Below are 13,496 nucleotides of genomic sequence, written 5' to 3'. Positions count from 1 at the left end.
TTTTTATGCAGTATGTTCATGTATACCCCCCAGGGGTAAATGCTTGTCAACCCATACACTTAGTGCATGGGCATTAGAAGTATAGGAGGCCCGCTCTTTTCTAATGGGAACATTTTTTTATGAGGCCCTCCTCCATGTCTCTACCAAGGGGCATTGAAGTGCCTCCAAATTTTTGGCAGCCCTTGCATTCACTGCATAGGCCAACACTATGGGAGACTGTCTCCTTTCTAATGGGAATTTGTCATTACTGTGGCCCTGCTCTGTGTGTCTTTAAATTCATAGTGGGGTTTTTCCTAAAATTGTCAGCCGTTGGACTCACTACATACCCTATAACTGTATAGCAGACCCTTTCCTTTCTAATGGGAACATGTCGTACTTGTTACTGTGGCCCTGCTCTTTGTGTTTTTAAATTCTTATTGGGGTTTTTCCTAAAATTGGTCAGCCGTTGGACTCACTACATGCCCTGTATCTGTATAGCAGACCCTCTCCTTTCTAATGGTAAAAGTCATACTTGTTACTGTGGCCCTGCTCCGTGTGTCTTTAAATTCTTAGTGGGGTTTTTCCTAAAATTGGTCAGCCGTTGGACTCACTGCAGACCCTATAACTGTATAGCAGACCCTCTCCTTTCTAATGGGGACATGTCGTACTTTGATACTGTGGCCCTGCTCCGTGTGTCTTTAAATCCTTAGTGGGGTTTTTCCTAAAATTGGTCAGCCGTTGGACTCACTGCATACCCTATAACTGTATAGAAGATCCTCTCCTTTCTAATGGGAACATGTCGTACCTTGTTACTTTTGCCCTGCTCCGTGTGTCTTTAAATTCTTAGTGGGGTTTTTCCTAAAATTGGTCTGCTGTTGGACTCACTGCAGACCCTATAACTGTATAGCAGACCCTCTCCTTTCTAATGGGAACATGTCGTACCTTGTTACTGTGGCCCTGCTCTATGTGTCTTTAAATTCTTAGTGGGTTTTTTCCTAAAATTGGTCAGCCGTTGGACTCACTGTATACCCTATTACTATATAGCAGACCCTCTCCTTTCTAATGGGAACATGTCGTACCTTGTTACTGTGGCCCTGCTCTTTGTGTCTTTAAATTCTTAGTGGGGTTTTTCCTAAAATTGGTCAGCCGTTGGACCCACTGCATACCCTATAACTGTATAGCAGACCCTCTCCTTTCTAATGGGAACATGTCGTACTTGTTACTGTAGCCCTGCTCTGTGTGTCTTTAAATTCTTAGTGCGGTTTTTCTTAAAATTGGTCAGCCATTGGACTCACTGCATACCCTATAACTGTATAGCAGACCCTCTCCTTTCTAATGGGAACATGTCGTACCTTGTTACTGTGGCCCTACTCTATGTGTCTTTAAATTCTTAGTGGGGTTTTTCCCAAATTTTGGCAGCCCTTGCAGTCACAGCATGGACATTACCACCATAGGAGACTCGCTCGTTTATAATGGGAACATTTTTTTTACTGAGACCCTCCTCTATGTCTCTTCAAAGGGGTATTGGGTTGCGTCCAAATTTTTGGCAACTCTTGCAGTCACTGAATACGCAATAACAGTATAGGAGACCCACTTGTTAATAATGGGAAAAACAAAGCATACCTGGCTGATGGCTCTCTAATAATAGCTAGGGCTGACTGCTGGCCTTTTTAGAATAGTAAGGGCCATCTGATGTCCCTGTAAAAATAGGCTTTATAACTTTCAGATTTCCTCCATCATAAATAAAAAAGGATGCGTCTGATGATGTGTCACACACCACATTGCCAGATAAGGTTGTAAAATGTTAAAATGACATTTCCCGGTGAATGCATTTGTCTTAAAAAATGACGTAAAAAAAACAAAACAATAGGATCTTTCTTTAGTATAAAAACAGCGTCACCAATTTAACCTCAATGTAATCACATTGTTGAGCTCATGCACCTCCTCCATCTCTGAAATGATCACATCAGTCACAAGCTGACAGCGCTGCAGCACTGCCTTGGCCAAGCGGCAACAGGCTGTGCTGAAGATAACATGCTTAATGCTTAATTGACAAACCGCCCAGCGCTGCAGAGTTGTTGAAAGCTGTAACACAGCAGCCTGATCAGTGACTCTCACCGCTGAACATACAGCCAGGCATGGTCGTGTGTGACAATGGGCGGAACCTGGTGACGGAGAAATGACAGCTGGGGTAGATACTGTTTCCCTCTATGCCAATCCTTTCACTGAGCTAAAGAATATGGCTGTGGTGAATTACAACTCCCACTGAGAAGTTGTTTCAGATTGAAAAACATTGTGCCCACCAGAGGATTTGATTCTGAGGGCTAACCTTTCTCACCCGCTCAAGAGCCCCATAGCAGCTGCAAAGTTAGCACTATCATGAACTCTCCTGAGGTAGGAGCCAAGGCACACTAGAGGATTCTTTAGTGGGACCGTCCAACTCTGCCGAGAAGCAGTCGTGGCTAAGAAAAGTGTGTGGGAAGGTTCCCGAACACTCTATGGCTTATTTTTTACTGAGGAGGAAACACACGCAAACACGGGGAGAACATACAAAGTCCTTGCATATGTTGTCCTTGCTGGGATTTGAATCCAGGATCCCTGTACTGCAAGGTTTCAGTGCTAACCACTGATCCAATGTGCTGCCGTTCACCCTCTAATATCTAACAGGCTGGAGAAACTTGCACCTACTGCCACTCTATCTTCAGCTCCTTTGTGAGAAAATGTATTTGGGCAGCCACTCAGTCTACCAAATAAAATTACTGAGAAGGAAATTGGGGATGGCTTCACTACTGGTACTGGGGGCAGTGCTAATACCATGGCGTCGTATCGTAGTTTGCTGGAAATATTCCAGGCTGGTAGGAGGCAAGCAAATTCCCACAGAAAAGTACCAGCAGTAATGTTCAGGCCACATTTCAAGTGCAAGCAGCTTTAGAGGACTTCCTGGGAGAAATGACACACAGGGTAGATATGGTTTCCCTCATTGCCAGTCCTTTCGCCGGGCTAAATACAACTCTCAGTAAAAAAAAGTTGTGGACTGGCTCCATACCGTCCCTGGCCAAATTCACCTGTCCACGTGTTGGTGGATAGGCGGTCCTTCCCAGTAAGTGCACTGGGGTATGCATGGGTATTGTTGTGGGACCCGTGCTTGTGGAAGGCGGAGGCGATACCGGGAAATATAGTGGCGGTTGGGGACCGAATATGGACACAAGGCCACCGCCGGCATGAGGTTGTGAAAAGCTTCTGCCTCCACGAGCCTAAAAGGCCACATTTCAAGGGCAAGCAGAAGTAAAAAATTTGGCAGTATAGTATTGCAGCCTGTGGGTGGGTGGGTGGCTGCCTGCCTACTTGCGCTTGCATTCCAAGGAATGGGGTAAGGACAACTGAACACTGCAGTGGGACAAGAGCGTGGACTGTGATTGTTGCAAGTCTGCAACAACAGGTGAATGGCGGGAGGCATCTTCGCATGCACCAAGGATCATGTATGATGGGCACACTTTTAGGCAGTGACCTGGGAGTCAGAGATGCTTCCAGAGGTCTTCCCCATGCTGTTCCCATGTCTTTTCAGCACTGTATGCTTGTGCCTGATGATGTGTCACATACCACATGGCCAGATAAGGCTGTAAAATGTTAAAATGACATTTCCTGATGAATGCATTTGTCTTGGTTGAAAGCAATTCAAAAGTGCAAAAACGCATCAAAAACTCTACGTGTGAACATAGCCCAAGTTGTGGAGTATTTTTGTTTTGGTTATTTATTTTGCCTAATATACAAGTCATTACCCTGGAAAGGATGTTCCTTAACATATTTCCCAGGAAAATCCATTTTGGTTTCTTTTTTGTATGTTTTATTGTGAGTCCGTACAAGTGGTGTAATACTCTGACTCCCAGATCACTGCTGTCAACAACGTTGTCAGAGATGCTTCCAGGGGTCTTCCCCATGCTGTTCCCATGTCATTTGAGCACTGTTCCCATCGATTTGGGCAATTTTTAGGCCCTCTGCAGACTGCCGGGGGGAGCCGCCTGAAAAATGCTCGAGTTTCCCATAGACTTACATTGGGCTCGTTATTTGGGTCGAGTACCTGAGTATTCCAATTTGCTCGACCTGAGCAACGAGTACCCAAGCATTTTAGTGCTCGCTCATCACTAATAAGAATAAGTTCCACAATTGGAAGCGTTTAAATTTTTTTTCCCGTGGTGAGATAATCTTATAAATGTGCCCCTGCTGTGTACTGTGTAATGGCTGTGTCTGACCGTGCAGGAACATGGTCTGAACATACCACATCTCTTAAGAGGGGGGGGAGCAGAAGAGTATACAGACATTACAGCACGGGATCGCGAATAATTCTTTCTTTGAGGTAAAACATTTTTTTAAAAACAGGCAAGGAATTGCTTTACCTCATAAAAAGAATCAACTGTGATCCAATGCTGTGCTATCGGTATACTCTCTTCTGCTTCCCCTCCTGCCCTGGAGCTGTGGTATGATCAGACCATGTTCCTGCACGGTCAGACACAACTATTGCACAGTACACAGCAGGGGCACATTTATAAGATTATCTCATCACAGGAACATTATTTTTAAACACATCCAATTGTGAAAATTATTTTTATTCCAAGATCTATTAATTAAAATCAACTTTAAAATTAACTTTGTTCATGGGAAAACTCCTTTAACCAGCTATCATATTTTGGCTACAAGTAGTCTATACTGGAGAGTAACAATTAGTTGCAGTTCCCTTGAGTAATCTAATGTGGCATATCATATGTCTCTTATCATGACTGTTAACACTAGGACTACTGGACTCGTGACCCCGCCTAGAACTACTGAAAGGAGTCATTTTGACTCCTTGCTTGTTTTCGTTTATTTTTAGAGTTTCATTTGTGGTTATTTATTAATAATTATATTTTTTGTAATGTATTATTATTGTGAGATCCAACAGTAATGCTTTTGATTGTTTTTTTTCTGCTTTTCTTATTTTTCTACAGAAAATAACAATAATTATAATAGACGTTTTTCAAACATTTTTTTTTATTCAAGTGCACTCATATAAACAACAACTGAAGAACAAAAAGCAGAGAAAATGTAGGTGGAGGAGCATAAAAATGAAAATATGGCGCAGAATTCACCTTCTAAACATTTGGTGTTTCGCATTTTAGGCATTGCCTTTGATTTATGGCAGTACATTGCCCACACAAAGACTTACCACAAGTCTTACAATTTCCGACAGATCTATTTTTCTTGCACTTTTCTTTGATCTGGCAAAATTTTGTTTGAACCATCACTTCTGAGCATGTAGAAACTTGGGACGTGGAACCCTTTACCCTATCTGTGACATAAGGACCACTCAACTCTCTCACAAGCGTTTGCAAAAATGCCTTGCGTGACATTTTTTGGTGGGTAATCTCCTTGAATATTATCCATGCATTTATACCCGCAAAGTCTAAGGCATTTTCAAATGCATGAACAGGCCATCTTCTTGTGCATGTTCGTGTGGTATATTTTCGTGCCATCTGATCCACTACATCTACTCCATATTTTGTTTCTTTGTAAAACTTTACCGTTTCTGGAGTTTTTTTAGTGGAATCAGACGCAACAACAACATCTGGATGGACGGAACTCAAAATGACAACATTTTTTTGGGCTTTCCTTGATATACTGTAAGTGTAAAATTGTCTTCATTTCTAAACACTTTAGTGTTGTACAATTCCTCTTTCATGGATTTTATTTCTTTAGGCACTTCTCGCCTTATCTTGTTCAGTGTTCCCACGATGGTTGTTCCTTTGCTTTTTAGCTGTTTAGCTAATTTTACTGAAGTAAAATAATTATCGGTTGTAACATTGCGACCTTTTTTCAAAAATGGGTCCAATAACTTCATTACCACATGGTCAGCTAAACGGTCCTCAGCACGGCGTGTGTCATCTTTGCCTAGATAAGGGAAGCCATTTGCCAGATATTTGCTCCTCTTATCAACAGCTAGCCAATATTTGTGGCCATATTTATCTGGTTTGGAAGGCATGTACTGCGTGAATGGACACCTAGTTTTGCTTGGGAAAAGTTGCTCATCCACCGTTATGTATGGGCCAGGTTTGTAACACGCAATACAATTTTCAATAAACCTGTCCCACACAGTAGAAAATAGAGCAAACTTGTCCGTTTGCAGTCTCTCCGATCGAGTAGATTTCTCATCAAATCTGAGAAACCTCATAATTTCAACAAAGCGGTCCCTAGACATTGTCGCTTTGCAAAACGGTATTCCCCAGTCATTGCACCAAATACTGCTAATCGAGTGACGGTTCGTGCCAGATATTCCACGAGCATAGAATATCGCAATGAATGCATCTAGCTCCTCATAAGATAGAGTAAACTGTAAATTATTGTTCCTGCATGCTTCTGCAAGCGTACAGTTCTTTATATGTGTCAATATATATGAATCAAAAAATAAACGCCATGCGCTCAAAGGACTATCGATAATGATATTTCTTCTGGCGTATCCTGTAGGGCCAGGTGCTTCTCGAAGAATATTTTGGCTGTCACGCCTACCAGGCAAGTGTTCTCCAATTTCAACAGGTTTCCATTGAATACCATCCGCTGAAACTAGTATTCCTTCAGATTCGCCTTCTCTGGTGTTTGTTGTTGCATTACCTTCGCCGCCATCGTTATCTGTTGTTCTTTCATTTCTGGGACGTTTTGCTGATTTTTTCTGTCCACGACCAGGAGGATGGTCACGATGCAACATAACTGCATGAGCCTGATCCCCAGTTGATGTGCTTGGAATATCTGTAAAAAAGTTGATGAATATTTAGAATTTTTGTTTTGTAAGGGTCCGTGCACACTGGCTGGATTAGCGGCGGAATATCCGACCGGATATTCTCACCACAATCCGGCCCGTACCTGCCCGCTCAGGTACAGAGTGGAGTTTCATACCTGAAGCTCCGCTCCGAACCCCGGGCTGGAGCCGCTGTCTGGGATGGAGCCGTGCTCGTGCATAAGCAAGCGCTGCTCTGTCCCTGACAGCGGCTCCAGCCCGGGGTTCGGAGCGGAGCTTCAGGCATGAGCGGGCAGGTACGGCCTGTATTGCGGCAAGAATATCCAGATGGCTATTCAGCCAGAATTCTGCTAGTGTGCACAGGCCCTAACTCAGTGTGTGGAAGAACAAATAAATACACATAACTACTTACCTTCTGGATTTGTTCCTTCTGAGTCTTCAGATTCACTTGATATGTTCTGAGGAATGAAATCTTCATCACTGTCCGAATCAAATACATGTTCCTGCAATTCGGATTCCGATTCATCCTCCGGTATGGATTGCAAAGTAGCCAGAATATCCTGAGGCTTTATCAACGTCTTCTCTCCATATTCCTCACAAATTCCATAATTCTATATAGTTCCCTGCTGAAAAATAGAAATGAAATGAAAACTAAAAGAAATAATAACTGTTCTGCCACCTTCAAAAGTAGGTGGGCTGAATCAGTTGACAGACAGCTAAACTATTTCATAACAATTCATACCTGTATGAGTCTTCAGAGCTCGTATGTCTGCGTCTGTTCTCTTTGTCTCTTCAACTGAACTGAAAGTAAAGTTACTATCCAGAATACTGTCTCCTGCTAGGACCTTAGAAAAACACCACCCTTCATTAGCATAAGATAAGAGCCTAGAGTAAACAAGCTATTTTGTTCAGCATTACACAGTAATACAAGCAGGTAAAACACAAGGAAAATGTGAAAAGTTGACATGTAAATTGAACTACATCTATATGAACATCAGGGTAAATAAGACAGAGTGAAAAAATTATGCACAAAACTTTATAGCAACATTTAGTGACAAAAGGACCTCAAAATATAGTAGGGAGTCAAAATGACTCCCTTCAGTAGTTCTTGGTAAATTTTGAAAAAAACGCACAAATTTTTCACCAAAATTATTTATTCTCACAAAATCTTTTTTCACATCATATTTGAGGAAAAGTCACCAAGTTTCAAGCCGGAATTCTGAAAAATGTAGTCACAGAAGAGAAATAAAAAACGAAAGGAGTCAAAATGACTCCATCAGTAGTTCTAGTGCAAGGACACTGGGTCTAAATGGTAGCTACACTAGAGGCTCAATATAAAGTAAAGCATTAAATATAAGAGAAGCACAAACATTACACAAGTCCTCCTGCATCCCCCTTCTCCAGCACCCAACTCCTTTGCTTCTGTGTGTGTTTGGCTACCATGGTAACCTACCGCATTGCTCAGATGTTACATCTTAAAACCTTTTTAGACCTGATCAGGTGGCACAGCATGGCAGCTCCGATGTATCACATTACTCCTGGTGTAATTCAGAATCTCTTGCCCTGCTGTTCTTTGCTGCTCCAGGGGCAATTCAACACATCCTTTCCCGCTGTTCTTTGCTGCTTCAGGTGTCATTTGGCATATCCAGCTCAGCATATACCTTGCTGCATCAATATCTCTGGTCCATGTTGTACATCCAGATCTATGGCAGGGGTCCCCAACTCATGACCTTGCTGTGTAGTTTGAGGCTATCTGCATTAGTGCTAAGCATAGCAGACAGCCACAAGCAGGACAAAGTGGAGGAGAAGGACGAGCCATGTGATGGCTTCCTTTTCTAGTGATGTCATCCCCCTTAGTGTGTGGTTGTCTCCAATTCCTGATGTATGAAATGTTTAATGCTGTTGACTTGCAGTCTCACTGCCTGTGCAGGGCTGCTACTAGCACTCACTAAAAAAGCAATGGAGACAGCACAAAACCTACCCCGCAACTCCCCTATCACTTCAGAGAGACAATTGTGTGTCTGCTAACAGTGTGGAGACATTGTGTGAAAATGTTCATCTGCACTCAGAGGAAGATAGGAGAGGGATTTATGGCTTTCTCCCTCTCACTCAGATAAGTAGCACATGTTGCCACTAAACAATGCTGAAATGTCCTAAGTCTCCATTATGTTAAATGGGTTGTCCACTTAATTGTGTAAGGTACATAAAACAGCAATCTTAGCAGGTATTTCTGCCTCTGCGGCCGCCACAGTGATGTGACACCATATCACCGCTCCAATCACGAGCTGTGCTTAGTGCTCCTGCAGAACTTGGTGGCATGCAACAATGAGCTCAGTGACTGACAAAATGGTGACAAAACCTGTTGATATAATGTAAGGTGCCTCAGCAAGGTAGTCGTGGGCGAGCTGTAGCCCCCTCTCGCTCTGGCACCCTACAGACAATTCGTGTACTCCCTCTGATGTGTGGTTGTGTATGTGGTGCTCTCCACTTACTTCAAACCATCCGATCGCGGCTGTCTTGAGGCATTTCTCTTCTGGGACCAGGGCAGCAATAAATTCAGAGGACACGAGGTTCTTAACCAGAACTTGAACTTTACTTGGGGAATAGGAATATGTACAATATTTACAGGCAGATATAATGGATAAGGCCCGACAGGTTATTATCTCTCTCACAGGCGCTGGCAACATCTTCAGCCCTGGTTCCCTCTTTAAGTGAAGCATCTCTGTGACTCTAATCTCTAGCCCAAGAGACTCTTCTGCAATACCAACAGTGATCTGGATCCGATCTCTCCCCCACGTCTTAGCCTGGAGTCCTATTTATCTTCCTCTGCTTCCTGCAGACTGGAAGTGCCCGGGGTCCTCACTACCTCTGAGGAGTTTCTCTGGCTGGCTAAAAGGACTCTTGCTCTTGCGTAGGGAGACTTTCACACTAGTGATCCCACTGTCTGAGGGTATGGAGCTCCCGTCTACCCTAGCAGCCACCATATATTCAGGCTGCCCACACGGTTCACTGTCCTATCTCTTACTGAGCATCTCTTCCTGCCTCAGGAAACTAAACAGGGATTTTCTTAAGGTGCCCACCCTCTGTGAGCTGTCATCACTCAGTATTAACCCATCACTGTCTGTAACACTGCTAGCAGACTCAACCTGACATCTGCACCCAGGACAGTGGCATCTTGTGGCTGTTTACAGGTACTGCAGCACACAAGGAATTATGCCAGAAACAAGCTCTATATCACTCAAGGCTTGATCAGGGTACTAAGTTCCCCCTTTACTCTGCTGACTGGACCACTGAAGCTAACCCCTTAGCTTGGCCTACCAACAGTTCAGAGAGGTCTGACTACAGGAACACTTCTTTTAACTATCTCAGTGCCAAGGGAAGGCTACACCCTTCCTCACTATTACAATAACATTACCGGTCTAGTCTAAAAACCATGATCTCAGCGGCAGGAAGCTGGTGTCGAACCCAGGGAATATGAGTACCTGCTGAGTTTGTTATTTTATGTTATTTTTACTTTAAACACTTTGGGGAACACTTTTCTGAAAGTGGACGACCTCTTTAAGAATGGTAGAACGAAGATAGATTTAGTTTTATCGCAGATCTGGCACAGATGTACAGTATTTGATATAGTGCAGTATTCATCTAAGGCTGAAGTTAGATCCATCAGGACTGTGCTGACTTTGGGGAGCTATCCCACTGTGTTTGGAAGTAGGGGGTATGCTCTGACTTCAGCAGAATCTGACTCCTCTGAACACAGATACTGCTAAATACAACAGTGGTTCACGGAGCCATCAGGAACCTTTAGTCACGTGATATTCTCACAGGACCTACAAGTACTGCTAAGACATTCAGTCTCTGAGCACTGGAGGAATGATCTGATGATTAGGCACCAGAGACAAGGACCAGTACACAAAAGCGATTTGCAGCGGGGTTGTGTGTACAGTTTGGGGACATCAAACTGTGTGTGGCATGCTGTGGGGGCAATAAACTGTATGTGGTCAAATTGGGTTGCCATGAAACTGGTACTATACTGTTTGAGAACACTAATAGGTTTCATTAGGAGCAATATTTGTAAGTGGGTGTATATAAAGGAGTGGGCAAGTTTAAACTACAGGCTTTATCTAAAATAAAATTACTGCTCTCCAGCATTTGTCCCTTTTTCTTTTCTTTCAAAGTAGGGAGGTATGGATATCCCAATATTGCTGTCAAGTTTAGGTCGTGAGACTTGTGCATTGTAATGCATGCTCAGACCATAAAGCACAAATGTCTGAATTTGGCCTAAAGCCTAATTTAGACATCTGGATGTATCACGGTCTGAGAGTGCAACTTAAGACATGACCATAGGTCTCCTTACCGTAACTTATTAGTCTCAAATATTTCTAAGAGGCTGTTTAATTCGGATCAGGAGACCTGTGGTTAGTTCGGAAACCATGGTCTATTCTGGGTAGGTGATATATGGAAGTCTTAATTCAGCCTTAAGGTACATTCAAACAAACTTATTTTTGGTCCTTGGAGTGTCAAATGGAGTGTCAAATGGGTTATGAAAAAACTGGAGCATGCTCTAGTTTGGTCCAATTTACAGGCCTGACTAGTGAATGTATATAGCAGGCTGTTTCTGCATCCATCCACTCTGTGGATATACACAGGGAGATACACACAGAGCCAGTAACATTATAAATGTGCGGATGTGACTGCCCTAAGTTTTCTATCAGTCATTTGCATATAGAATTAAAAAGAGTATTAATAGCTTGGGATAACCAGAATTACTCTGACTACCGATGACCGATGACCTTTTAATGACTAGTGATCCATCACCAGTTGCAATATGACTTCTAATATTTCTTTTCACAGATTGTGGGATGTTACTCTCAGGGTATTCGTAGAGGCTTCTGTAAGCTCCCATACTACTAGTTTCACAAATTTAAGAAGAATTTTGAGATTCATCTATTAAAACAGAGCAGAGATTTTCCAGTGTAGGAGTCGTTTATTAGAAATATCTGTACATTTAAAGGATATTTTCTGCTAAGTGAACTAAAGTTGATATGTTTCATGTAAATGATTATTCATCTTAAAGCCACAAAAATTAGCACTTTTTGAGGGGGATGGAATTTAGATTTTTTTTTTATTTATTACCTTGGGTGCCAAGAAAGCCTTTTCAGCTGCAACAGGTGTATGACAAAGGAGACACCATTCATCTGTGGGGACAATAGATGTCATGAGATTGGATTGTCCATGAGAAGTCATAATTCAAACTACACACTTTATTAAATAGATCTACTAGATGAGTTGACTCTGTTGTACTTACTTTAAAGCTCACCAGAATACTTTATGAAAGTTCTATCTCTTGTTATTTAAATGTGCATTTTAATATAACGGCTTTGCAGCCAGTTTGACATTTATTATCAAAGTAACACCAACATCATCAGGTCTAGGAGATCTACCAGAAGGGATTACTCTTGCAAATTATTTTGATGACCTATCAATAGGTTAAGGCATTAATATCAAAATAGCGTCAATTCGACAGTGCCTCTGATCAGCTTTGGCATCCAGATGTAAACATTGAAGGAGATAAACTCCTATTCTCCTGAATATGTCTTTGATAAAAGGGCTGCAAAGGTGACATCCAATTCACAACAGGTGGCTGGTGCCAGATAGATGACACAAGTCCAATGAGGAAACTGATTGACTGTAGCAGATGTGTTTTTGATTGGACTTCACTGGTGTAGCCCTATCAACAGAGACCATTGCGATGCAACATAGAGGTGGTGTTGGACTGTAGGTAAGAAGTTAAATACTTTTGTTATTTTAAAGCTTTGCCTTTCTTACCAAACATATATAGGCAAGAAAAAGTACACAATTAAAAAATTAAAAATCAAGAGATGTACAATGAGTAACTGTTGTTCCTTGTAAATTACGCTTGTAGTGCCTGCAGTCAGTGCATGAAAATATGCTCTTAAGGAGAACCAATAAAATATCATCTGCTTGGTTTTATGGACATTGATACAAGCAAGAAATTAAATCCTGCCAGTTATAATGTATTCGGGTTCTTACTGTTGTGTCCCTGGCTACCACACAAAAACATTTAGACATCGTAAGCTCTTTTGCCTTCATTTTATTTTTGGTATTCCTCTCTGTATGGAAGAGGCTAGTTTTATACCAAAATATGTGCATTACAAAAGCTTCTCCTGGAGAAAGTTCAAGTTTTCCATTTGATTTAGACATCTTGCTGCCTTCTTTGTGCAGTTTTCCTCTAACATGAAAAAATGAAAATGCATTTTGATAGTCCAACCATTACACCCCGAGTTAAATAGCAACATTCTATAATACAACTAACATTTATATTATGTCTATTTCTATAGATTGCAGACAAAAAATAGTGTCACGTTTAGTGCAGGACCTGAAGATGGTCTATTTTTATAGTCCTTTAAACTCCCCATGGTTAGCTTGCACTAGAAATAACACAGTGTATAATTCTAGCCTGGCACGTACAATAGAGTTCTGCAATATTCTTTAAAATGGTGACTCAGTAACTACATGTTAGTCTTAAGCCCCTGCTTTTTAGACTTTAGCATCAAATGACACTGCAAATGCATGCATTGTTGAAATGTGGCATCAGGTTTACAAAGTTATTTCTTCCTTTTGGCTACTAAGTCATGATCATATAATAGATAAATGGCACTGGAACGGACATTAGAAAACGTACTGGTTTACAGCAGCAGATAGCATTTATAAAAGCATACTGGTACAATATACT

The 13,496-nt window shown here is 41.9% G+C and overlaps 2 protein-coding genes across 3 annotated transcripts in view; one reads left to right on the top strand and one right to left on the bottom strand.

Moving 5' to 3' along the window:
* The window catches only part of CDH18 (cadherin 18), a 1,254,587-nt gene that overhangs the window by 989,887 nt on the left and 251,204 nt on the right, over positions 1-13,496 (top strand). The window lies entirely within an intron of this gene.
* Positions 5,594-13,496, bottom strand: part of LOC141264120 (uncharacterized) — a 42,341-nt gene continuing 34,438 nt past the window's right edge. The window contains exons 3-5 of the mRNA XM_073676434.1: positions 12,794-12,992; positions 7,155-7,353; positions 5,594-6,753 (exon numbers count right to left, since the gene is read on the bottom strand). Of these exons, the coding sequence (XP_073532535.1) occupies positions 5,594-6,753; positions 7,155-7,353; positions 12,794-12,992 (1,558 nt within the window). The remainder of the gene's footprint in view (positions 6,754-7,154; positions 7,354-12,793; positions 12,993-13,496) is intronic.

Source organism: Phyllobates terribilis, unplaced genomic scaffold (assembly GCF_046119375.1).
Source record: "Phyllobates terribilis strain yellow unplaced genomic scaffold, ASM4611937v1 Scaffold_4__5_contigs__length_816908805, whole genome shotgun sequence".
NCBI lineage: Eukaryota > Metazoa > Chordata > Amphibia > Anura > Dendrobatidae > Phyllobates > Phyllobates terribilis.
The sequence above is the reverse complement of the archived record's forward strand: the minus strand, read 5'-3'. Positions and strand labels throughout refer to the sequence as shown.